The sequence below is a fragment of the Nerophis ophidion genome, linkage group LG28, assembly GCF_033978795.1.
Source record: "Nerophis ophidion isolate RoL-2023_Sa linkage group LG28, RoL_Noph_v1.0, whole genome shotgun sequence".
Classification (NCBI taxonomy): Eukaryota; Metazoa; Chordata; class Actinopteri; order Syngnathiformes; family Syngnathidae; genus Nerophis; species Nerophis ophidion.
The window spans coordinates 31,826,704-31,854,474 of NC_084638.1; the positions used below are offsets into that span (position 1 = coordinate 31,826,704).

A 27,771-nucleotide genomic window follows, 5' to 3' on the forward strand; every position below is an offset into this window, starting at 1 on the left:
GATGCTGGCTTTTCAACTTTGCGCCTATCACAATCCGGATGGTTATTTTCCTCTTTGTTCCGGAGGACACCACGCCCACAGTTTCCAAATATAATTTGAAATGTGGACTCGTCAGACCACGGGACACTTTTCCGCTTTGCATCAGTCCATCTTAGATGAGCTCGGGCCCAGCGAAGCCGGCGGCGTTCCTGGGTGTTGTTGAAAAATGGCTTTCGCTTTGCATAGTAGAGTTTTAACTTGCACTTACATATGTAGAGACCAACTGTAGTTACTCACAGTGGTTTTTATGAAGTGTTAATGAGCCTATGTGGTGATATCCTTTACACACTGGTGTCGGTTTTTGATGCAGTACCGCCTGAAGGATCAAAGGTCCGTAATATCATCGCTTACGTGCAGTTATTTCTCCAGAATCTCTGAACCCTTTGATGATTTTACGGACCGTAGATGGTAAAATCCCTAAATTCCTTGCAACAGCTCGTTGAGAAATGTTGTTCTAAAACTTTTCAACAATTCGCTTACAAATTGGTGACCCTCGCCCCATCCTTGTTTGTGAATTACTTAGCATTTCATGGAAGCTGCTTTTATAGCCAATCATGGCACCCACCTGTTCCCAATTAGCCTGCACACCTGTGGGATGTTCCAAATAAGTGTTTGATCAGCATTCCTTATCTTTATCAGTATTTATTGCCACCTTTCCCAACTTCTTTGTCACGTGTTGCTGGCATCAAATCCTAAAGTTAATGATTATTTAAAAATAAAAAATTTTCATCAGTTTTAACACCAAATATGTTGTCTTTGTAGCATATTCAACTGAATATGGGTTGAAAATGATTTGCAAATCATTGTATTCTGTTTATATTTACATCTAACACAATACCATGTAAGGTATGTTTTAAATGCTGATGCGGGTTCATTGATTTTTAAATGTGCCGAAATATAGCCTGTTTTGTACACTGTTGAGGTGATTCAGTAGAACACAAGTGTGTTTCTGTCTAGCATTTCTCCAGATGTGGTCATGTTGTGACATAAATTATGGTATTTTGAGGGGTATTTATTAAAGTCGGACTAAGTAGGACATCACTGAAGGCCTAGGTGAGAAACGCACAGCCCACCATGGCTCTTAGGACCTGGTCCACCAAGTCCTAAAAGGAGCCCACTATCCGATCTTAAACATTGCATAGTTTATTTCAATAGAGTAAAAACAAGAACCCTACTTGTTTTGCCTTATTTGTGGTCTTTCTTAATGGTCACCCTATGCCTAAGGATTGAACTATATTGTTTTAGATTGCCAGCATATCTTAAAGGCCTACTGAAATGAGATGTTCTTATTTAAACGGGGATAGCAGGTCCATTCTATGTGTCATACTTGATCATTTCGCGATATTGCCATATTTTTGCTGAAAGGATTTAGTAGAGAACATCCACGATAAAGTTCGCAACTTTTGGTCGCTGATAAAAAAGCCTTGCCTGTATCGGAAGTAGCAGACGATGTGCGTGTGATGTCACGGGTTGTGGAGCCCCTCACATCCTCACATTGTTTACATTCATGGCCACCAGCACCGAGAGCGATTCGGACCGAGAAAGCGATGATTTCCCCATTAATTTGAGCGAGGATGAAAGATTCGTGGATGAGGAAAGTGGGAGTGAATGATTAGAAAAATAAATAATACAAAATAAAAAAAGACGAGAGCATTGGGAGCGATTCAGATGTTATTAGACACATTTACTAGTGTAGCCAAGAGTCCTGGGTTCGTCTATATAGTGTACTTATATGATAGAATAATAAACGGGAGACATTAGAGCAGGTCCGGTAGCCACCGTTTGTTTAATGTGAACTCCTTTACACCTTTCTCTCCACAACCACACACCCTACGTCACAGCCCCACGGCAACTTTGAAAGGACAAAACTCCTACTCCTCCTCCTCACACTCTCCGTTAACTAGCGACACCCTGAATTGTTTGTTACACTAGGATAATTCTGGAAAATCCCTAATCTTCTTATTGTGTTACAAGTGTTTTAGTGACATTATATGGTGGTACCTGAAAGTCGGTGGGGTGTGACCACGGGTGTGGTGACCGCCAGTGTCTCTGTGGGAAGCCACGTTTCTCTACGAGGCAAGGGAGCCGGGCTGAGATTTTTTTTTTCCCCCATCCTCCACGGTGTAAGCATCCGATGGAGGAGGGCGGCCGTTGAGAGGAGGCAAGAGAGTCCGCAGCTGCAGGAAGAACGACGCAAACTCTCCGCTCATGTCCACGGCAAGAGCCGACTTATTGCCACCATTTTCTCACCGAAACCTGCCGGTTGACATGTGGTAGGGAACCATGTTCGCTTGACCGCTCTGTTCACCGTCAGCTTTCGGGAATGTAAACAAGGAAACACCAGCTGTGTTTGTGTTGCTAAATGCAACGGCATACATCTGTCTTCTTTGATGTCTCCATTATTAATTGAGCAAATTGCAAAAGATTCAGCAACGCAGATGTCCAGAATACTGTGTAATTATGCGATTAAAGCAGACGACTTATAGCTGGGATCGGTACTGGATCAAAATGTCCGCTACAATCCGTGCCGTCTCGCGCATCATACCGCGATGTTTTCAGCAGGATAATTCGGGCGAAATTTAAAATTGCAATTTAGTAAACTAAAAAGGCCGTATCGGCAATGTTAATATTTCATCATTGATATATAAACTATCAGACTGTGTGGTCGGTAGTAGTGGCTTTCAGTGGGCTTTTAAAGTTAAAGGTCAGGAACAGGAAATGTTACTGTGGGAGGCGGGGCATGGTCACGCGCCGCCTGCTGGCAATGGCATGCACAGGAGCCGGCTGGAAGCAAGATGGCAGGTGAGTGGATACCTCAGCTGGAACGAGTTATCTAATCACCTGTCTCTATTTAGCAGCGTTGGTGACTGCAGAGCGGGGCTGAAAAGCCAGAAGGACCCAGGAGGTGCTGGGGACGCCAGAAGAGTTAAAAATTTTGTGAGTGAACGAACTAAGACTGAAAAGACTTGTGGAGTGAACGAAGAAGATGAACTGTTGTGAAAAGTAAAAATGAAAAGAAAATCCTTTTGGGAACAAACAAAAGAAGAAATCATCATCATCTTCCGCTTATCCGAGGTCGGGTCGCGGGGGCAACAGCCTAAGCAGGGAAGCCCAGACTTCCCTATCTCCAGCCACTTCGTCTAGCTCTTCCCGGGGGATCCCGAGGCGTTCCCAGGCCAGCCGGGAGACATAGTCTTCCCAACGTGTCCTGGGTCTTCCCCGTGGCCTCCTACCGGTTGGACGTGCCCTAAACACCTCCCTAGGGAGGCGTTCGGGTGGCATCCTGACCAGATGCCCGAACCACCTCATCTGGCTCCTCTCCATGTGGAGGAGCAGCGGCTTTACTTTGAGTTCCTCCCGGATGGCAGAGCTTCTCACCCTATCTCTAAGGGAGAAATATTGTGTGTAAAAAGATTAAAAAGAATTGTCAACTTGAACTCCTGCTGTGATCCTTCGGTCCTGAAGACCCCGCGACACAAACCTGTCACAGTTACCCTCACATAAAATGGATTACCGAACAGGAATTAGTAACTGTACATGTAATCCATTATGAAATGTGCAAGAACAGGAGCCAAACATGCAGAAACAGGAAGTGGTACACTTAAAGGCCTACTGAAATGAGATTTTCTTATTTAAACGGGGATAGCAGGTCCATTCTATTTGTCATACTTGATCATTTCGCGATATTGCCATATTTTTGCTGAAAGGATTTAGTAGAGAACATCAACGATAAAGTCTGCAACTTTTGGTCGATAATAAAAAAGCCTTGCCTTTACAGGAAGTAGCAGACGATGTGTGCATGACGTCACGGGTTGTAGGGCTTTGCCACGCCAAATTTCTTCCTCCCCTAAAAAAACATTCTTCCCCATTTACTTCCGGGGTCACGTTATCTCACGTTTCCTCTTACGTCATCCCAAACTTCAGGGGTAGGGAACTTATGGCTCTAGAGCCAGATGTGGCTCTTTTGATGACTGCATCTGGCTCTCAGATAAATCTTAGCTGACATTGCTTAACACGATAATTATGAATAATTCCGCTGGAAATCACAATGCTAAAAATAAAGTGCAAAATATAAAACATTCTCATGCATTTAAATCCATCCATCCGTTTTCTACCGCACCTGTTCAAGAAGTCGCATTAATGGTAAGAAGTATTTTATGTCACAATGGAGGGGGGTGGGGGGGGTCGTTCTCCCAGGAAAGCAGACGCACTACTCGGGACATGGCATTTAGGTAAAAACATGATTTAATTTTAACTAAAGAAATATACAAACAAAAATCGCTCACAGCGGAGGCACAACTTGGGCTAAGGAACAAAGCTAACGCATAGACAGACTATGAACACAAATCAAACAAAACTTACTTGGCATGGCATGAAGCACGAAACTACGGCAAGTTATGAAATAAGTCAGCACAGGGCAACTGACTGGCAAAGACGAGCTTAAATACTGTCTCTGATTAGTGCTCGGGAAGCAGGTGAGCGGGCATTTTGTCCACCAGAGACAGGTGGACAAAATGAGTAACCAAGGAAACCAGACAAGGGAGTGGGAAAAAAAAACAGGAACTTAAAGAGTCCAAAAGACAAACAGCACATGGCCAAACAAAAACATGATCAACAGACATGAAGTGAATTATATTTATATAGCGCTTTTCTCTAGTGACTCTAAGCGCTTTACATAGTGAAACCCAATATCTAAGTTACATTTAAACCAGAGTGGGTGGCACTGGGAGCAGGTGGGTAAAGTGTCTTGCCCAATGACACAACGGCAGTGACTAGGATGGCGGAAGCGGGAATCGAACCTGCAACCCTCAAGTTAATGGCACGGCCGCTCTACCAACCCAGCTATGCCGCCCATGACATTATATTTATTAATGGTTAGCTTCAGAATAACAATGTTATTAAAAAGAATAAGAGACTTATTATACTCTAAAAATGTTGGTCTTACTTAAAAATGCACGCATTTAGTTGTATTCAGTGTTAAAAAATATGATATGGCTCTCGCGGAAATACATTGTGAAATATTTGGCTTTCATGGCTCTCTCAGTCAAAAAGGTTCCCGCCCCCTTCCATAGCTTATGTTTGTAAAAAAAATTTAAAAATGTTTTTAATTTTTTATAATATAGCGTTTACAAAACGTCTGTATTTTTATAGTATAGCGTTATATTTTTTATAATATAGCGTTAACAAAACGTCTGTATTAATTGGAGAAATTAACTTGAGGATATTCCTGACTGAATGCACATTTGACTCGTGCACATATGCGGAAATGAATAACAGTGTATTTCAGTTTTTTTTTTTTCTCCGTGTAAGTGAACTAAATTAAACATTTACAAATACTCATTGCACATTTGACTACCGTACGGGACAGAGAATTAAACGATTTTTGATTCGTTTTCCATGGGTCAACACTACTTCAGGGTTATGAGAAGGAATAGAGAATTTTTTCTCGCGTTAATCGACTTCTTCAGATTCCAGCAGCGAAGTATCCTTCCAGCGACGGGCAGTCAAAGCCGAAGTGTGACGTAAGAGGAAACATGTGTGACGTAAGAGGAAACATGACTCGGAAGTAAATGGGGCGGAAGGTTTTTGAAGGGGGGAAGAAATTTGGTGTGACAGCTCCTCACATCCTCACATTGTTTATGATGTGAGCCTCCAGCAGCAAGAGCTATTCGGACCGAGAAAGCGACACTTTCCCCATTAATTTGAGCGAGGATGAAAGATTCGGGGATGAGGAAATCTAGAGTGAAGGACTAGAAAAAAAAAAGGTGATTGCAGTGGGAGCGATTCAGATGTTTTTAGACACATTTACTAGGATAATTCTGTTACCTTCTATCCCTCAGGCGGTACTGCATCAAAAAGCCGACATCAGTGGGTAAAGGATATCACCACATGGGTTCAGGAACACTTCAGAAAACCACTGTCAGTAACTACAGTTCGTCGCTGCATCTGTAGGTGCAAGTTAAAACCCTACTATGCAAAGCGAAAACCAGTTATCAACAACACCCAGAAACGCCGCCGGCTTTGCTGGGCCCGAGCTCATCTAAAATGCACTGATGCAAAGTGGAAAAGTGTTCTGTGGTCTGACGAGTCCACATTTTAAATTGTTTTGGGAAACTGTGAGCGTCGTGTCCTCCGGAACAAAGAGGAAAATAACCATCCGGATTGTTATAGGCGCAAAGTTCAAAAGCCAGCATCTGTGATGGTATGTGGGTGTATTAGTTCCCAAGACATGGGTAACTAACACATGTGTGAAGGCACTATTAATGCTGAAAGGTGCATAGAGGATTTGGAGCAACCTACTGTATGTTGCCATCCAAGCAACGTTATCATGGACGCCCCTGCTTATTTCAGCAAGACAATGCTAAGCCACATTCTGCACGTGTTACAACAGCGTGGCTTCGTAAAAAAAGACTGCGGGTACTTTCCTGGCCCGCCTGCAGTCCGGACCTGTCTCTTATTGAACATGTGTGGCGCATTATGAAGCGTAAAATACGACAGCGGAGACCCCGGACCGTTGAACGACTGAAGCTGTACATAAAACAAGAATGGGAAAGAATTCCACTTTCAAAGCTTCAACAATAAGTTCCCAAATGTTTATTGAGTGTTGTTCAAAGAAAAGGTGATGTAACACAGTGGTGAACATGCCCTTTCCCAACTACTTTGGCACGTGTTGCAGCCATGAAATTCTAAGTTAAAGTCTATGAGTTTGAACATCAAATATGTTGTCTTAGTAGTGCATTCAATTGAGTATGGGTTGAAAAGGATTTGCAAATCATTGTATTCCGTTTATATTTACATCTAACACAATTTACCAACTCATATGGAAATGGGATTTGTACAACAGTGTGGCTTCGTAGTAAAAAGAGTGCGGGTACTAGACTGGCCTACCTGTAGTCCAGACCGGTCTCCCATTGAAACTGTGTGGCGCATTTACAAAGTGTAAAATACGAGAACGGAGACCCCGGACCGTTGAACAACTTAAGCTGTACATCAAGCAAGAATGGGAAGGAATTTTACCTGAAAAGCTTCAAAAATTGGTCTCCTCAGTTCCCAAACGTTTACAGAGTGTTGTTAAAAGGAAAGGCCATGGAACACAGTGGTAAAACACCCCTGTGCCAACTGTGTTAATGCCATTAAATTCTAAGTTAATGATTATTTGCAACTCAGTATTCTTCTTCCTCCAAACACGAGGAGTTGAGTTTATACCAAAATGGATACATGGATGATACAGCAGAGGATTGGGAGAATGTCATGTGGTCAGATGAAACCAAAATACAACTTTTTGGTATAAACTCAACTTGTCGTGTTTGGAGGAAGAAGAATACTGAGTTGCATCCCAAGAACACCATACCTACTGTGAAGCATGGGGGTGGAAACATCATGCTTTGGGGCTGTTTTTCTGCTAAGGGGACAGGACGATTGATCCGTGTTAAGGAAAGAATGAAAGGGGCCATGTATCGGGAGATTTTGAGCCAAAACCTCCTTGAATGGTTGACCAAAACTTATTTTCCACCATAATTTACAAATACATTTGTTAAAATTCCTACAATGTGAATTCCTGGATTTTTTTTTCACATTCTGTCTCTCACAGTTGAAGTGTACCTATGATGAAAATTACAGACCTCTGTCATCATTTGAAGTGGGAGAACTTGCACAATCGGTGCCTGACTAAATACTTTTGTCCCACTGTATTTTATTACTGACCATCAAACATTCTATTGCACTAGATTTGTATATACCGTATTTTTAGGACCATAGGGCGCACTGCCGATGAGCGGGTCTATTCGGGGCTATTTTCATACAAAAGGTGCACCGGGTTATAAGGCGCATTAAAAGGGTCATATTACAGATGATGAAATCCACATACAAGAAGATAGTGAAAAAGAACAAGATTATGACTACGGTGTTGACACGGACTACAATGGCGGAGACGCGCACATTTTCAGGACTTATGCAGATCCCCAATACAGATCAGCAGGTACCAGAACGTAAGAAAAGTTAGTTTTGCATAATGTCGCGAAACAAAACGCCAGATGATATGTCTGCTATTAGGTGCCATTTTGCGGTCCTTATACACGCACCATAATAATACTCATATGTTTAATGCGCCGACAATCTATCTAGTGGTGCGGCTTCATTGCTTACCAAAGTCGTACTAAAAACATTTTGACAGATTTTTGAGCGCCCTGTGTAATGTTCTTTATTTTCAATGGAACATTTAAAGTTTTGGTGTTGTTTACTAGCGTCAACTCACTGTTTACACGTATCTCTTATGTATGACTGCCATCTACTGGTCACACTTGTCATTATACCGTGTACCAAATAAAATTGCTTCGAGGTCGGCAAGCACAACCAGAATTATGCCGGACATTAGGCGCACCGGGTTATAAGGCGCACTGTCGATTTTTGAGGAAATGAAAGGATTTTAAAGGCCCACTGAAACCCACAACTACCCATCACTCAGTCTGATAGTTTATATATCAATGATGAAATATTAACATTGCAACACATGCCAATACGGCTGGTTTAAATTACTAAATTGCAATTTTAAATTTCCCGCGAGGTATCCTGTTGAAGACGTCGCGAAATAATGTTGACGTGTGCTTGTGACGTTAACGGTTGGAGCGGACATTTTATCCCAGCACCACACACGGCTAAAAGTAGTCTGCTTTAATCGCAAAATTACACACTATTTTGGACATCTGTGTTGCTGAATCTTTTGCAATTTGTTCAATTAAAAATGGAGACGTCAAAGAAGAAAGATGTAGGTGGGAAGCGGTGTATTGCAGCTGCCTTTAGCAACACAGACACAGCGGTGTTTCTTCGTTTGTTGTGAAGCTTTAATATGGAACAGAGCGGTCAAGCGAACATGTTTCTCTACCACATGTCAAACAGCTAGTTTTTGGATGATAAAATTGTGATATTAAGTCGGCTCTTACCGGAGACTTGAGCGGAATTTGCGTCCTCCTGCAGCAGCTGTCAAAAAGGCAGCTGTGACTTTCTTGGCTCCTCCATATGGCTTCCCTCAGAGACACTGGCGGTCACCGCAGCCCTCCGACTTTCAGGTATGACTTTATAATCTCACTAAAACACTAGTAACACAATAAGCAGATAAGGGATTTTCCAGAATTATCCTACTAAATGTGTCTAATAACATCTGAATCGCTCCCACTGCCGTCACCTTTTTTTTCTTACTCTTTTTTTAGTGCTTCACTCTCACTTTCCTCATCCACAAATCTTTCATCCTTGTTCAAATTAATGGGGAAAACGTTGCTTTCTCGGTCCGAATCGCTCTTGCTGCTGGTGGCTATGATTATAAACAATGTGAGGAGCCCTACAACCCGTGACATCACGCCCACATCGTCTGCTACTTCCGGTACAGGCAAGGCTTTTTTATTAGCGACCAAAAGTTGCGAACTTTATCGTGGATGTTCTCTACTAAATTCCTTCAGCAAAAAAAGGCAATATCGCGAAATGATCAAGTATGACACATAGAATGGACCTGCTATCCCCGTTTGAATAAGAAAATCTCATTTCAGTAGGCCTTTAAGTGCGCCTTATAGTCCGAAAAATATGGTATTCTGTATACTGTAGTATGTCGATACACACTGTGTCCTGTAGGGATTTACGGGTAATATAAATACTGCAGTATTTTCTAATTTAAAGTCTTCTTAATAATATCGTGGCCTGACGCTATCAAATGAAAACTTGGTGAGTGTAGTTTTCTTCTGGCATTTTTTTTTTTTACCCCTACGCGGCCCCCGAGTCAAAACGTTCGGGGACCACTGATCTAAACATTCCTGCAACTTCATTTTACACACTATGGCATTTTTACCATGCCTTTTTTTCTTTTGACATAGAAACCCTGTTTCCATATGAGTTGGGAAACTGTGTTAGATGTAAATATAAATAATTTTCACCCCATAATCAGTTGAATATGCTACAAAGACAACATATTTGATGTTCAAACTCATAAACATTTTTTTTGTTGCAAATAATCATTAACTTTAGAATTTGATGCCAGCAACACGTGACAAAGAAGTTGGGAAAGGTGGCAATAAATACTGATAACGTTGAGGAATGCTCATCAAACACTTATTTGGAACATCCCACAGGTGTGCAGGCTAATTGGGAACAGGTGGGTGCCATGATTGGGTATAAAAGCAGCTTCCATGAAATGCTAAGTAATTCACAAACAGGGATGGGGTGAGGGTCACCAATTTGTAAGCAAATTGTCGAACAGTTTTAGAACAACATTTCTCAACGAGCTGTTGCAAGGAATTTAGGGATTTTACCATCTACGGTCTGTAAAATCATCAAAAGGTTCAGAGATTCTGGAGAAATCACTGCACGTAAGTGATGATATTACAGACCTTTGATCCCTCAGGCGGTACTGCATCAAAAACCGACATCATTGTGTAAAGGATATCACCACATGGGCTCAGGAACACTTCAGAAAACCACTGTCAGTAACTACAGTTGGTCGCTACATCTGTAAGTGCAAGTTAAAACTCTACTATGCAAAGCAAAACCCATTTATCAACAACACCATGAAACGCCGCCTGCTTCGCTGGGGCTCAGCTCCTCTAAGATGGACTGATGCAAAGTGGAAAAGTGTTCTGTGGTCTGACGAGTTCACATTTCAAATTATATTTGCAAACTGTGGACGTGGTGTCTTCCGGAACAAAGAGGAAAATAACCATCCAGATTGTTATAGGCGCAAAGTTCAAAAGCCAGCATCTGTGATGGTATGGGGGTGTATTAGTGCCCAAGGCATGGGTAACTTACACATCTGTGAAGGCACCATTAATGCTGAATGGTCCATACAGGTTTCGGAGCAACATATGGTGTCATCCAAGCAACGTTATCGTGGACGCCCCTGCTTATTTCAGCAAAACAATGCCAAGCCATGTGTTACAACAGCGTAGCTTCATCGTAAAAGAGTGCGGGTACTTTCCTGGCCCGCCTGCAGTCCAGACATGTCTCCCATCGAAAATGTGTGGCGCATTATGAAGTGTAAAATACGACAACAAGACCCCGGACTGTTGAACAACATAAGCTGTTCATCAAGCAAGAATGGTAAAGATTTCCACTTTCAAAGCTTCAGCAATTAGTTTCCTCAGTTCCCAAACGTTTATTGAGTGTTGTTAAAAGAAAATGTGATGTAACACAGTGGTGAACATGCCCTTTCCCAACTACTTTGGCACGTGTTGCAGCCATGAAATTCTAAGTTAATTATTATTTGCAAAAAAAAACAAAAGTTTATGAGTTTGAACATCAAATATCTTGTCTTTGTAGTGCATTAAATTAAATATGGGTTGAAAAGTATTTGCAAATCATTGTATTCTGTTTATATTTACATCCAACACAATTCCCCAACTCATATGGAAACGGGGTATATGCTGTGATGGTATATGAGGGGCGTGGCTTTGGAGACACCCACCTGGGCGGGTCAAGCTCCCTGTGCCAGCCCCCCAGCCAGACAGAGAGCAACGCCCAGGTGAGGGAGGTGAGGAGGAAGAGGAGGGTGGTGCTGCAGCGTTGCAGGGGTCTGGGTCTATACATGGTCAGGGGCAGCGCCACATTGCTCACTCTAATGGACACACACACACACACACACACACACACACACAACCGCTGGGTGTGACAAGGTTCAAAGGTCGTGTGACGGATGGAAAAGTGGAGGCAATGCGACGGATGTGTGCAACACAAATAAATATGATAAAAACCTTACTTAAAAGCCCACCATGATTTTGGAGCGCTGTTTGAAAGACAAATACTGTAAATTAATGTGTGTGTTTGTGTACAGGTGCGTGTGTGTTACCTGATGTCATAGGCGTCAGAGTTACGACCAAACTTGTAGGTGGGCTTGAAATTCAGTGGCCCTTCCTCAAACTCCTGTAGGAACGCCTCCTTTTTCTTCATGCTGATCAGCTGCAGGAACACACACAATATACCGCATTTTCTTGAATTACTGCCGGGTAACACTCGCACCCCAAATTTATTGGTGCATGCTTACTTTTACCACTTGGTCAAATTTGTGACGTCACGAGTGACACTTTCCCTGTCGTCGTTATCAAAATGACAGAGGAGGTTTTTATTTTTGCTTTTACTATGTGTAAACCAGGGGTCTTGTTCTACAGCCATAAAGTTTACACTGAGGGTTGTGATACAAAACAACTTGAACACTCTTACTAATATGCGCCACACTCTGTGAACCCACATTAAACAAGAATGACAAACACATTTCTGGAGAATATCGGCTCTGTAACACATTATAAATACTACATATTAATTACCCAGAATGCCATTCGTCCATGACTATAACCGGCTATATTATACACCCCGCTAGCACCAAACCCCCCTCCGTGCGTTGGTTGGTCAAAATGACGGAGGAGGTTTTTATATTTACTTCTGCTATGCGTAAACCAGGGGTCTTGTTCCACAGCCATACCGTTTACACTGATAGTTGTGATATAAAACACCTTTAACACTCTTACTAATATGCGCCACACTCTGTAACCCACATTAAACAAGAATGACAAATACATTTCTGGAGAACATCGGCTCTGTAACACATTATAAACGCAACATAATAATTACCCAGAATGCCATTCATGCATGACTATTACCGGCTATATTATACACCCCCCTTCCGTGCGTTGGTTGAGGTGGGCGGGACGTCACGAGTGACACTTACCCTGTCATCGTTATCAAAATGACGGGTGAGGTTTTTATTTTTGCTTCTACTATGTGTAAACCAGGGGTCTTGTTCCACAGCCATACCGTTTACACTGATGGTTGTGATATAAAACAACTTGAACACTCTTACTAATATGCGCCACACTCTGTGAACCCACACTAAACAAGAATGACAAACACATTTCTGGAGAACATCGTCTCTGTAACACATTATAAACGCAACATAATAATTACCCAGAATGCCATTCATGTGAATTGTGAAGTGAATTATATTTGTATAGCGCTTTTCTCAAGTGACTCAAAGCGCTTTACATAGTGACACCCAATATCTAAGTTACATTTAAAGCAGTGTGGGTGGCACTGGGAGCAGGTGGGTAAAGTGTCTTGCCCAAGGACACAACGGCAGTAACTAGGATGGCACAAGCGGGAATCGAACCTGCAACCCTCAAGTTGCTGACACGGCCACTCTACCAACCGAGCTATGCCGCCCCATTCATCCATGACTATTACACACCCCGCTAGCACCAACCCCCCCTCCGTGCGTTGGTTGAAGTGGGCAGGGTTGGGGGGCGCCGGGGTGTATAATATAATCAGTAACAGTCATGGATGCATTGTATTCTGGGTAACTATTATGTTGCGTTTATAATGTGTTAAAGAGCCGATGTTCTCCAGAAATGTGTTTGTTATTCTTGTTTGGTGTGGGTTCACAGAGTGTGGCGCATATTAGTAAGAGTGGTAAAGTTGTTTATATCTCAACCATCAGTGTAAAGGGTATGGCTGTTGACCAAATATGCTATGCAATCTCATTCGAGAAGCAGCGAAATGCACGTGTCCTGCTGGCACGCAGATAGAATGGTGTAAAGGCGGGCGCGATGACATGTTGTAAAACAGTGGTGCTCAACCACCGGGACGCAGAATAATTTTTTGAATGTGCTTTTCATGATGTTTTCCTTACATCACGCCCAAATTTTTTTACTGCATGCCATTGGTTAGCGTAGGGGTGAGAAGAGGTTTTAAAATTATTAGCGCATGCTTACTTTAACCGCATGCTTTGAATAAGCACAGGAGTGCGAACAGGTTTTAAATTTATTAGCGCCCCGGCGGCTATTCAAGGAAATACGGTAACCTGTGTGTGTGTATGTTCTTGTATTTTTACCCTTCTTGAGACATCAACAAGGAAAAGTACCTTTCATATGAGGACCTAAAAAAGGAGGGATTTTTCAAATGGACTGTGTGTCGGTCGGTATTAAAAGTGCTCCCCCTCTGGTCAACATATGAAATAACAAGTGTGTTTGAAAATTTCCCCCTCAGGCCAACATATGTCATAACAAGTGTGTGTAAGAAATTCAAATGCCAAAATTAATAAAATAAATATGTATATAGAGACATACTGTAATTACTTGAAGTAAATAATGAAAATTAAAAAGCAATTACAAACAAAAATAAAAAATAAAAATAACTAAAAGCAGTCTTTTGGTCAGGCTTTCCCCTGACAGTTTGTTTGTGTTTTAGTTTTTTCCTCTGCATTTGTCTTTGTTTCCTCTGTGTGTGTAGTGTTTCCTGTCAGCGCTCTTATTTTGTTGGTATCCTGTCTTTCTCCCTGAGTGATGTGTTCCCCCTCAGCTGATTGGCTGATTGGCACCTGGCCACACCTGGGTCGATCAGCCCGCTCCTATTTAGACCTGTCTTCCCATCCAGTCCCTGCTGGATCATTGTCGCTCTTGTGTCGTGTCGATGTCATCATTACAGCTATTACCTGTCGTGCTAGTATTTGTCCTTGTTGTCGTAGCGGTAAGCTGTTCCTGTAAGCTATTTGTAGTTTGTTTTCTCCTAGCTCTTTTGTTTCGTGTTTTCTTGTTAGCCATTAGCTGTTTCCAGTTTTTCTGTTTCCTGCTAGATACCTGTTGGCTTCCATGCTGGGCCTTTTGTTTGTTATCCGCCCACGTGCGCAATTTTGGTTTGAACCCTTTGTTTGGTTTTGTTGTAGTTTTTTTTTTAATATTAAAACCATGTTTTCTCACTCCATGCCTGCCTCCATCTATGCATCTTGGGGTTTGTTAACAACCATATTTGACACTTTTTCTCACAATGTGTCGACTTTTTACTTATAAAATTGGGAACATTTTCTCATATTTTTTCTGTTTCTGTAATATTGCAATTTTTTCCTCGCAAAATTCGTACTTTTTTGATGTAAAATTATTAAATTTTAATGCAAAATGGTGACATTTGTAGAATAAAATTCTGACTTGTATCACAATATTCCCCGTTTTTTGGTTGTTCTTGTAAAATAGTGAAATTTTTGGAGTAAAATTATGACTTTTGTCATAGTTTTGCCAAGTGAAATTCCGATTATTATTGAAATATTGCCAAAATTTAAAGTTTTCTTATAAAATTGTGACAAGTAAAATTACGACTCTTTTCATAAAATTGCCAAAGTTTTAAGGTTTTCGTGTAAAATTGGAACTGTTGAGTAAAAATTCAACTTTTGTCATAATATTGCACAAATGTTCACTTTTTCTGTTAAATTTTTGACTTGCGTTGGGTAAAATGACTTTTTTTTTAATACTGCCAAAATTCCAAGTTTTTCTTGTGAAATTATGACCTTTTTCTTGTGAAATTCCAACTAATTTTTCACAACAAGTTTTTTTATATTTAAATAGTATGTATAAATGACCAATGCCATAAATACACATCTTTATATATCTAGAAAGAGTGGTCCTAAAGAGGTAGGCATTATTCGGCGGTCTCAGGAAGGTAACAAATAAGTGTGTGTGTGTGCGTGCGCGCGTGTGTGTGTGTGTGTGTCACCTGGTCTTTGGCCCATAGCAGGTTAACACGGCCACCGTTGATGGATGAGCGCAGGAAGTGCAAGCCGTGATCTGCGATACGAAAGTTCAGGTCTCCAAACCAAAAGACCAGCCTGTGAAGGGGGCGGAGCCTAATTTTAGCTTCATTTATTAACATGGACAGAAATACAATTTTTTAGATTGAGAACAAAACTAACACTAAAAACACAAATTCAAAGTTTCGGTGGCTGAACATTATTCTAAGATACAATATTGCAATATTACGATAATTGTTATTTACTTGACTACTTAAAGGGGAACATTATCAGCAGACCTATGTAAGCGCCAATATATACCTTGATGTTGCAGAAAAAAGACCATATATTTTTTTTAACCGATTTATGAACTCTAAATGGGTGAATTTTGGCGAATTAAACGCCTTTCTATTTATTTCTCTCGGAGCAATGACATCAGAACGTGACGTCACCTAGGTAATAAAGCCGCCATTTTCTCAAACACATTACAAACACTGGGTCTCCGATCTGTTATTTTCCGTTTTTTTGACTATTTTCCGGAACCTTGTAGACATCATGCCTCGTCGGTGTGTTGTCGGAGGGTGTAATAACACTAACAGGGAGGGATTCAAGTTGCACCACTGGCCCGAAGATGCGAAAGTGGACGAAAATTGTTCAAAATACGAGGGTGTGGGGAAAGCCGACAAAATGGTCAGTCGTGTGTTCCGCACACTTTACCGACGAAAGCTATGCTACTACAGAGATGGCAAGATTGTGTGGATATCCTGCGACACTCCAAGCAGATGCATTTCCAACGATAAAGTCAAAGAAATCTGCCGCCAGACCCCCATCAAATGTGCCGAAGTGTCTGCACATTTTACCGGAGATTCTAAGGCAGACATGGCACAGAGATGTATGGATATCCTACAGATGCATTTCCAACAATAAAGTCAACGAAATCACAAAGGTGAGTTTCGTTGATGTTGTTGACTTATGTGCTAATCAGACATATTTGGTCGCGGCATGACAGCCAGCTAATCGATGCTAACATGCTATTTAGGCTAGCTGTATGTACATTTGAAACTATATTTACATCCAGCGTTTCCCTTCACCCACATTTAATGCCAATAAAACACTTACCAATCGATGGATTTAAGTTGATCCAGTGTCACAAGATGCGAAACTTCCGATCGTTGCTCTGCACATTTTACCGGCGATGCTAAGGCAAACATAGCCGAATAGCGTCAATAGCTATTCGCTCAATAGCTTCAGTTTCTTCTTCAATTTCGTTTTTCGCTATCTGCGTCCATACTCCAACCATCCGTTTCAATACATGCGTAATCTGTTGAATCGCTTAAGCCGCTGAAATCCGAGTCTGAATCCAAACTAATGTCGCTATATCTTGCTGTGCTATCCGTATTGGCATCACTGGATGACGTCACAGGAAAATGGACGATGGCTCCACAGGTAGCCTAAATCAGGCACTTGAAAGCTTTTTTTAGGGGTATTCCGGGATGGGTAAAATTTTAAAAACAAATTCAAACAATAAAATAAGCCACTAGGAACTGATTTTTATTGGTTTTAACCCTTCTGAAATTGTTATAATGTTCCCCTTTAAACTACTTAAACTGTCTAATCTCAGGGCATTCAGTCGATCACAACTAGACTGTTTGGTTTTTCCTAGAAGACGTTTCGCTTCTAATCTGAGTAGGCTTCATCAGTTCATGCTCATAGACTTAGATTGGTCGGATCAATCAATCAATCAATGTTTACTTATATAGCCCTAAATCACTAGTGTCTCAAAGGGCTGCACAATCTAGTCTTTAACTTCGATTGCTAAGATCTAGTCTAACGACTGTTGCCAATACCTCGGTAGGCTTCATCAGTTCATGCTCACAGACAGATTGGTCCGATCTAGTTTTAGACTTAGATTGGTCAGAACTAGTCTTAAACTTAGATTGGTCAGATCTAGTTTAGCGGCTGTGCCAAAACCCCAAATATTTATATTCCAAAACCAGGAGGGGTGGGCCTGGGCGAGGATGGTTTCACCCTATCGTAGTGAGAAAATCAAGCAATCCTACTGTCAATGCCAACAACGTTGAAGTGTAATTCCCAGAATGATCGCAGTGGATCGACTACCACCAGTCTAAATATAGTCGGAATCACCCACTTTAGCATTCAGTTTTAAACAAATGGCATCTGGGTCACATTGTGTGACCAGAATGTTTATACCTCCTGTTATTTGTTGGAGGCTAAATTGCAGTCTTTTCCGAATGGTTGAAAGGACAGTGTTGTATGTGGGAGATACTCTCGGTGGTGTCGCCGACCACCTCCTTTATTCAGGGATGGTTTTTCAACCTTGACATAGATGGCTTCCCTCCTCTTTCGTACCATCCAGCCTCTCTGTCCAGAATCTGTACATTTTTGTCCCCAAAGGAGTGCTGTTTCTCCCTGAGGTGCAGGTAGACAGCTGAGTCTTCGCCTGAAGAGTTCACCCGTCTATGCTGTGCCATTCGTTGGCTTAGTTGTTGTTTTGTTTCCCCAATATATGAATCAGTGCATTGATTATTACACTGGATAGCATACACCACATTGTTTTTGTGGGTGTGGGCTGTCCAGTCTTTAGGATGCACCAATCTCAGGGTGTTCAGGGTTCGGTCCTTGGCCCTGTACTCTTCAGCATCTACATGCTGCCGCTAGGTGACGTCATACGCAAATACGGTATTAGCTTTCACTGTTATGCTGATGACACCCAACTCTACATGCCCCTAAAGCTGACCAACACGCCGGACTGTAGTCAGTTGGAAGCATGTCTTAATGAAATTAAACAATGGATGTCCGCTAACTTTTTGCAACTTAATGCCAAAAAAACGGAAATGCTGATTATCGGTCCTGCTAGACACCGACCTCTATTTAATAATACAACTTTAACATTTGACAACCAAATAATAAAACAAGGTGACTCTGTAAAAAATCTGGGTATTATCTTCGACCCAACTCTCTCCTTTGAGTCACACATTAAAAGCGTTACTAAAACGGCCTTCTTTCATCTCCGTAATATCGCTAAAATTCGCTCCATTTTGTCCACTAAAGACGCCGAGATCATTATCCATGCGTTTGTTACGTCTCGTCTCGATTACTGTAACGTATTATTTTCGGGTCTCCCCTTGTCTAGCATTAAAAGATTACAGTTGGTACAAAATGCGGCTGCTAGACTTTTGACAAGAACAAGAAAGTTTGATCATATTACGCCTGTACTGTATATACCTTTATATACATATATACATACATATATACCTATACTGGCTCACCTGCACTGGCTTCCTGTGCACTTAAGATGTGACTTTAAGGTTTTACTACTTACGTATAAAATACTACACGGTCTAGCTCCAGCCTATCTTGCCGATTGTATTGTACCGTATGTCCCGGCAAGAAATCTGCGTTCAAAAGACTCCGGCTTATTAGTGATTCCTAGAGCTCAAAAAAAGTCTGCGGGCTATAGAGCGTTTTCCGTTCGGGCTCCAGTACTCTGGAACGCCCTCCCGGTAACAGTTCGAGATGCTACCTCAGTAGAAGCATTTAAGTCTCATCTTAAAACTCATCTGTATACTCTAGCCTTTAAATAGACCTCCTTTTTAGACCAGTTGATCTGCCGCTTCTTTTCTTTCTCCTATGTCCCCCCCTCCCTTGTGGAGGGGGTCCGGTCCGATGACCATGGATGAAGTACTGACTGTCCAGAGTCGAGACCCAGGATGGACCGCTCGTCGGGACCCAGGATGGACCGCTCGCCTGTATCGGTTGGGGACATCTCTACGCTGCTGATCCGCTTGAGATGGTTTCCTGTGGACGGGACTCTCACTGCTGTCTTGGAGCCACTATGGATTGAACTTTCACAGTATCATGTTAGACCCGCTCGACATCCATTGCTTTCGGTCCCCTAGAGGGGGGGGCGGGTTGCCCACATCTGAGGTCCTCTCCAAGGTTTCTCATAGTCAGCATTGTCACTGGCGTCCCACTGGATGTGAATTCTCCCTGCCCACTGGGTGTGAGTTTTCCTTGCCCTTTTGTGGGTTCTTCCGAGGATGTTGTAGTCGTAATGATTTGTGCAGTCCTTTGAGACATTTGTGATTTGGGGCTATATAAATAAACATTGATTGATGATTGATTGATTCAACAGCCTGGTGTGAAGTCTACTTGGATGTTGTGTTGGTTTAACCTTCTTCTGAGTTTCTCAGATAGACCTGATACAAATGGAATGACAATATTTTTGCATCTGTCACTTTTAGCCTCCTCATCCACTCTGTTATTTCTGGAACTAGATGCACTTTTCACAAAAGCCAGCTGGGGTGCCCACACGTTTCGAGAGCTTCTGTCAAATGCCAATGCTCTTTCTCTTTGACCTGTGGGTTGGTAGGAACATTATAAGCTCTGTGTTGTAGGGTTCTGGTAACGCCCAGTTTGTGTTCCAGTGGGTGGTGTGAGTCAAAAAGTAGGTATTGATCGGTATGTGTGGGTTTTTGGTAAACCCCGACATGGAAGCCCGTCTTCTCCAATGTGAACATCACAGACCAAAAAAGACAACTTACTGGCTTTGTCATCTCCACGAGTGAACTTGATGTTTTTGTCCACTGAGTAAATGTCCTCAGTAAAGTTTTGCACTTCTTGGTTTCTGATTTACACCCATGTGTCATCCACGTATCTCTACCAATGACTTGGTGCTCTTCCCTTAAAAGTGATCAGAGTTCTCTTTTCCATTTCCTCCATGTAAAGGTTTGCTACTATTGGGGATACAGGTATTCCCACAGAACAACCATGTTTTTGTCGGTATAGCGTTCCCATATATTGGAAATATGTAGTGTTAAAGCAACGTTCCAGCAAAAGGAAAATCTGTTCTGTGCACTTAAGATGCGACTTTAAGGTTGTACTACTTACGTATAAAATACTAAACGGTCTAGCTCCATCCTATCTTGCTGATTGCATTGTACCATATGTCCCGGCAAGAAATCTGCATTCTAAAAACTCTGGCTTATTAGTGATTCCCAGAGCCCAAAAAAGGTCTGCGGGCTGTAATGCATTTTGTATTTGGGCTCCAGTACTCTGGAATGCCCTCCCGGTAACAGTTAGAGATGCTACCTCAGTTGAAGCATTTCAGTACCATCTTAAAGCTCATTTGTATACTCTAGCCTTTAAAGGGGAACATTATCACCATTTCAGAAGGGTTAAAACCAATAAAAATCAGTTCCCAGTGGCTTATTTTATTTTTCGAAGTTTTTACAAATGTTTTACCCATCATGGCATATCCCGAAAAAAGGCTTTAAAGTGCCTGATTTTCGCTATCTTTAAATCCATCGTTCATTTTCCTGTGACGTCATTTAGTGATGCCAACAGCAAGCTATAGCGACATTAGCTCGGATTCAGACTCGGATTTCAGCGGCTTAAGCGATTCAACAGATTACGCATGTATTGAAACGGATGGTTGGAGTATGGAGGCAGATAGCGAAAACAAAATTGAAGAAGAAACTGAAGCTATTGAGCGAATAGCTATTGACGCTATTCGGCGATTGTCTGCCTTAGCATCACCGGTAAAATGTGCAGACCAAACGATCGGGGCTTTCGCATCTTGTGACACTGGAGCAATTTAAATCTGTCGATTGGTAAGTGTTTGTTTGGCAATAAATGTGGGTGGAGAGAAAGGCTGGATGCAAATATAGCTACAAATGTACATACAGCTAGCCTAAATAGCATGTTAGCATCGATTAGCTGGCAGTCATGCCGTGACCAAATATGTCTGATTAGCACATAAGTCAATAACATCAACAAAACTCACCTTTGTGATTTTGTTGACTTTATCGTTGGCAATGCCTCTGCAGGATATCCGTACATCTCTGTGCCATGTCTGCCTTAGCATCGCCGGTAAAATGTGCAGACCAAACGATCGGGATTTTCGCATCTTGTGACACTGGAGCAACTTAAATCCGTCGATTGGTAAGTGTTTGTTTGGCATTAAATGTGGGTGGAGGGAAAGGCTGGATGCAAATATAGCTACAAATGTACATACAGCTAGCCTAAATAGCATGTTAGCATCAATTAGCATGCCGTGCTAATCGATGCCCACTCCACGTAAATCAACTTGAATCCGTCCCTGATCGTGTTGTTACACCCTCCGACAACACACCGACGAGGCATGATGTCTCCAAAGTACCGGAAAACAGTCAAAAAAACGGAAAATAACAGAGCTGATTTGACTCGATGTTTACAATGTGTTTGAGAAAATGGCGCATTGACTACCTAGGTGACGTCACAACGCTCCGAGAGTGAATAATAGAAAGGCGTTTAATTCGCCAAAATTCACCCATTTAGAGTTCGGAAATCGGTTAAAAAAACAAATGGTCTTTTTTCTGCACCATCAAGGTATATACTGACGCTTACATAGGTCTGCTGATAATGTTCCCCTTTAAAAAGACCCCCCTTTAAGACCAGTTGATCTGCCATCTTTCTTTTCTGCTCTGCCCTCCTCTCCTGCGTGGAGAGGTTATTCGGAGAGGACAGATGAGGCACTAGCTGTTCAAAGTTGGGACCCGGGGTGGACCACTCATCTGTGCATCAGTTGGTGACGTTTCTGCGCTGCTGACTTGTCTCCACTCAATATGATCTCCCGCTGGCTCCACTATGGACTGGACTCTCACACTATTAACTAGATCAGGGGTCACCAACGCGGTGCCCGTGGGCACCAGGTCGCCCGTAAGGACCAGATGTTCTAAAAATAGCTCAAATAGCAGCACTTACCAGTGAGCTGCCTCTATTTTTTAAATTGTATTTATTTACTAGCAAGCTGGTCTCGCTTTGCTCGACATTTTTAATTCTAAGAGAGACAAAACTCAAATAGAAGTTGAAAATCCAAGAAAATATTTGAAAGACTTGGTGTTCACTTGTTTAAATAAATTGATTCATTGTTTTACTTTGCTTCTTATAACTTTCAGAAAGACAATTTTAGAGAAAAAATACAACCTTAAAAACGATTTTAGGATTTTTAAACACATATACCTTTTTACCTTTTAAATTCCTTCCTCTTCTTTCCTGACAATTTAAATCAATGTTCAAATATATACTTTTTTATTGTAAAGAATAATAAATACATTTTAATTTGATTCTTCATTTTAGCTTCAGTTTTTTCAACGAAGAATATTTGTGAAATATTTATTCAAACTTATTATGATTAAAATTCAAAAAAATTATTCTGTCAAATCTAGAAAATCTTTAGAATCAAATTTAAATCTTATTTCAAAATCTTTTGAATTTCTTTTAAAATGTTTGTTCTGGAAAATCTAGAAGAAATAATGATTTGTCTTTGTTAGAAATATAGCTTGGTCCAATTTGTTATATATTCTAACAAAATGCAGATTGGATTTTAACCTATTTAAAACACGTTATCAAAATTCTAAAATTAATATTAATCAGGAAAAATTACTAATGATGTTCCATAATTTTTTTTTTATTAATTTTTTCAAAAAGATTTGAATTAGCTAGTTTTTCTCTTCTTTTTGTCAGTTGAATTTTGAATTTTAAAGAGTCGAAATTCAAGATAAACTATGTTTCAAAATTTTATTTTAATTTTTTTCCCATTTTCTCCTCTTTTTACCCATTCAATCAAGTGTTTCTTTCATCATTTATTCTCTCCCAAAAAAAGGGGAAAAAATGTACGACGGAATGACAAAGAGATACCCATTTTTTTTTAAAAAATATATATATAAATATATATACATATATATACATACATATATATATATATAATATATATATATACATATATACATATATATACATATATACATATATATACATATATACATATATATATATACATATATATATATATATATATACATATATATATATATATATATATATATATATATGTAGATGTATTTATTAAAGGTAAATTGAGCAACTTTGCTATTTCTGGCAATTTATTTAAGTGTGTATCAAACTGGTAGCCCTTCGCATTAATCAGTACCCAAGAAGTAGCTCTTGGTTTCAAAAAGGTTGAGGACCCCTGAACTAGATCCACTCGACGTCCAATTAGGTTTTGGACATGATGTGGAGTTTTGCCTACCAAAGCTGCTAAAATGCTGGCCACATATTTAGCAATGTTATAATTCTCAGAGTTAATACTGCTGACAATGGGTCTGAGGGGTGCCCCATCTTTGTGTATTTTTGGAAGGTTTCTTGTCGGTATAATCGGTAATACAATGTCCAATTGATGGCTTCTGACTTTTGTAGGGATTGTCAGTACTCTATGATTCTCCTCTTCTACCCACTTGTGGGGTCACTTTTGAGTATTTCATGTGTTAAGAGTCTTTGAGGATTGTAGTCAACTGGTTTTGGTAGTCAGTTGAATTAACTCTGCATCTCCCCTCAGCTTGCAGGATCGTAAGGTTTTCATCCTTGCTCAGTGATGTTACTACCTTCTTCTCCTCCAAGGAGAGGTTTGGTGCTGGTGGCTTGGCATTAGAAAGACCTGCTGTCTTTTTCAGCCGACAAAATGTCTAATGTCATTTTTCAAAATGCACAATATATTCTCCTATTCATTAATGATACAAACCCCGTTTCCATATGAGTTGGGAAATTGTGTTAGATGTAAATATAAACGGAATACAATGATTTGCAAATCCTTTTCAACCCATATTCAATTGAATGCGCTACAAAGACAAGATATTTGATGTTCAAACTCATAAACTTTTGTTGTTTTTTTTTGCAAATAATAATTAACTTAGAATTTCATGGCTGCAAAACATGCCAAAGTAGTTGGGAAAGGGCATGTTCACCACTGTGTTACATCACCTTTTCTTTTAACAACACTCAATAAACGTTTGGGAACCGAGGAAACTAATTGTTGAAGCTTTGAAAGTGGAATTCTTTACCATTCTTACTTGATGTGCAGCTTAAGTTGTTCAACAGTCCGGGGTCTTGTTGTCGTATTTTATACTTCATAATGCGCCACACATCTTTGATGGGAGACAGGTCTGGACTGCAGGCGGGCCAGGAAAGTATCCACACTCTTTTACTACGAAGCCACGATGTTGTAACACGTGGCTTGGCATTGTTTTGCGTAAATAAGCAGGGGCGTCCACGATAACGTTGCTTGGATGACAACATATGTTGCTCCAAAACCTGCATGGACCATTCAGTATTAATGGGGCCTTCACAGATGTGTAAGTTACCCATTCCTTGGGCACTAAAACACCCCCATACCATCACTGATGCTGGCTTTTGAACTTTGCGCCTATAACAATCCGGATTGTTATTTTCCTCTTTGTTCCGGAGGACACCAAGTCCACAGTTTCCAAATATAATTTGAAATGTGGACTGGTCAGAACACAGAACACTTTTCCACTTTACATCAGTCCATCTTAGATGAGCTCGGGCCCAGCAAGGCCAGCGGCGTTCCTGGGTGTTGTTGATAAATGGCTTTCGCTTTGCATAGTAGAGTTTTAACTTGCATTTACAGATGTAGCGACCAACTGTAGTTACTGACAGTGGTTTGCTGAAGTGTTCCTCAGCTCATGTGGTGATATCCTTTACACACTGATGTCGGTTTTTGATGCAGTACCGCCTGAGGGATCAAAGGTCCGTAATATCATCGCTTACGTGCAGTGATTTCTCCAGTTTTTCTGAACCTTTTGATAATTTTACGGGACCGTAGATGGTAAAATCCCTAAATTCCTTGCAATAGCTCGTTGAGAAATCTTGTTGTAAAACTGTTAGACAATTTGCTTACAAAGTGGTGACCCTCGCCCCATCCTTGTTTGTGAATTACTTAGCATTTCAGGGAAGCTGCTTTTATAGCCAATCATGGCACCCACCTGTTCCCAATTAGCCTGCACACCTGTGGGATGTTCCAAATAAGTGTTTGATGAGCACTCCTCAACTTTATCAGTATTTATTGACACTTTTCCCAACTTCTTTGTCACGTGTTGCTGGCATCAAATTCTAAAGTTAATGATTATTTGCAAAACAAACCCCAAAAAAAACGTTTATGAGTTTGAACATCAAATATGTTGTCTTTGTAGCATATTCAACTGAATATGGGTTGAAAATGATTTGCAAATCATTGTATTCCGTTTATATTTACATCTAACACCATTTCCCAACTCATATGGAAATGGGGTTTGTATATCGGAACAATATAGTTTCTTTCATCATTTTAAAAGAGTACACTAATCAGTTACTGTATATAAATTAGAATACTTTTTAGTTTTAGAGAAAACAAATCATATTCATAGCCACTATACTTCTCATATTACTTATAAAATACTTCAACTCATTACTATTATAATACTGTTATATAATACTATTATAATAATCATAAGGTTATATCAGAATAATAGTTATTTTAACATTATATATCTTTTCTATCTTTAATTTATTTTAGCAGTAAAAGTAAAAAAAAAAGTTCATAATGTTTCAATAAAACATTTTTCAATCATATATCATAATAACACAGTTTTTTGTCATTTTGGAATTAATAAAAATTTCCCTATTATTGTCACCTTTTTTTGCTGATTGGCTGGGGGAAGTCACATGGTTCCACTGCCTTTTAAGGACTTCCTTGTTGATTACAGTCTAAATACATTTGACAGGTAATAATGTTAAAATTGGATTAACTTGTGGTCCAGCACTCTTGGCGTGTCGGCGACGTCAAAGTCTTGCGTCTCCAGGATGTGCTCGAACTCGTCAACGCGCTGCAGGGCGTAGTTCATGTGCGCCGCCAGGTGACAGTTGAGGAAGCACACCTTGTGGCCGTAGAAGGAACAGCGCACAGACACCGCACCTTTGTTGCCCTGAAACACAGGAAATGCACATTGCAACACAAGACTTTGAGACAATCACATGACACTTTGCTTTTCATGTCCGTTTTTCCTGGTAATGACAACTCACCCAGTAGCCGAAGATTCCGGTGCGGGTGAAGGTGGTCTGGATGTCTCGGATGTAAGGAATGTGGGCTTGTTTGGCAAAGACCAACAACAACAAACCCTGCATCCTCACTGATACCACCTACATGGACACACAGGGAATGACATGTTTTCCTGATAATTACCACAATGGCATGTTTTCCTCCTAATTACAGGGATTACATGTTTTCCTGGTAATCACCACAATGGCATGTTTTCCTCCTAATTACAGGGATTACATGTTTTCCTGGTAATTACCATAATGGAATGTTTTCCTCCTAATTATAGGATTGATTGATTGATTGAGGAATGACATGTTTTCCTAGTAATTACAGGAATGACATGTTTTTCTGGTGATTAAAGGAATGACAAGTTTTCCTGGTAATTACCAGAAAGGCGTGTTTTCCTCCGAATTACCAGAATGACATGTTTTACGTCTACTTACCGGATTGACATATTCTCCTGGTAATCACCACAACGGCATGTTTTCCTCCTAATTACAGGAATGACATGTTTTCCTGGTAATTAACGGAATGGCTTGTTTTCCTCCGAATTACCGGAATGACATGTTTTACGTCTAATTACTGGATTGACATATTTTCCTGGTAATTACCACAATAGCATATTTTCCTCCTAATTACAGGAATGACATGTTTTCCTGGTAATCAAAGGAATTACAAGTTTTCCTGGTAATCACCACAACGGCATGTTTTCCTCCTAATTACAGGAATGACATGTTTTCCTGGTAATCAAAGGAATTACAAGTTTTCCTGGTAATTACCACAACGGCATGTTTTCCTCCTAATTACAGCAATGACATGTTTTCCTCCTAATTACAGGAATTACATGTTTTCCTAGTAATTACCATAACAAAACGTTTTCCTCCTAATTACAGGAATGACATGTTTTCCTGGTAATTACAGGAATGACAAGTTTTCTTGGTAATTACCAGAAAAGCTGGTTGTCCTCCGAATTACCGGAATTACATGTTTTACGTCTACTTACCGGATTGACATATTCTCCTGGTAATTACCACAACGGCATGTTTTCCTCCTAATTACAGGAATGACATGTTTTCCTGGTAATTAACGGAATGGCTTGTTTTCCTCCGAATTACCGGAATGACATGTTTTACGTCTAATTACTGGATTGACATATTTTCCTGGTTATTACATAACAGCACGGTTTCCTCCTAATTACAGGAATGACATGTTTTCCTGGTAATCAAAGGAATTACAAGTTTTCCTGGTAATCACCACAACGGCATGTTTTCCTCCT

General features: G+C 40.6%; 1 protein-coding gene across 5 annotated transcripts in view; it reads right to left on the reverse strand.

Annotated features, from left to right (window-relative positions):
* Window positions 1-27,771, reverse strand: part of inpp5kb (inositol polyphosphate-5-phosphatase Kb) — a 60,556-nt gene that overhangs the window by 9,426 nt on the left and 23,359 nt on the right. For 3 of the 5 annotated variants that reach the window (XM_061890408.1, XM_061890412.1, XM_061890411.1), the window contains 5 exons: window positions 26,480-26,596; window positions 26,207-26,382; window positions 15,550-15,661; window positions 11,864-11,973; window positions 11,774-11,800 (listed from right to left, as the gene is read on the reverse strand). In XM_061890408.1, coding sequence (XP_061746392.1) covers window positions 11,774-11,800; window positions 11,864-11,973; window positions 15,550-15,661; window positions 26,207-26,382; window positions 26,480-26,596 — 542 coding nt within the window. The remainder of the gene's footprint in view (window positions 1-11,773; window positions 11,801-11,863; window positions 11,974-15,549; window positions 15,662-26,206; window positions 26,383-26,479; window positions 26,597-27,771) is intronic. The other 2 variants (XM_061890410.1, XM_061890413.1) reach the window with 1 other exon arrangement.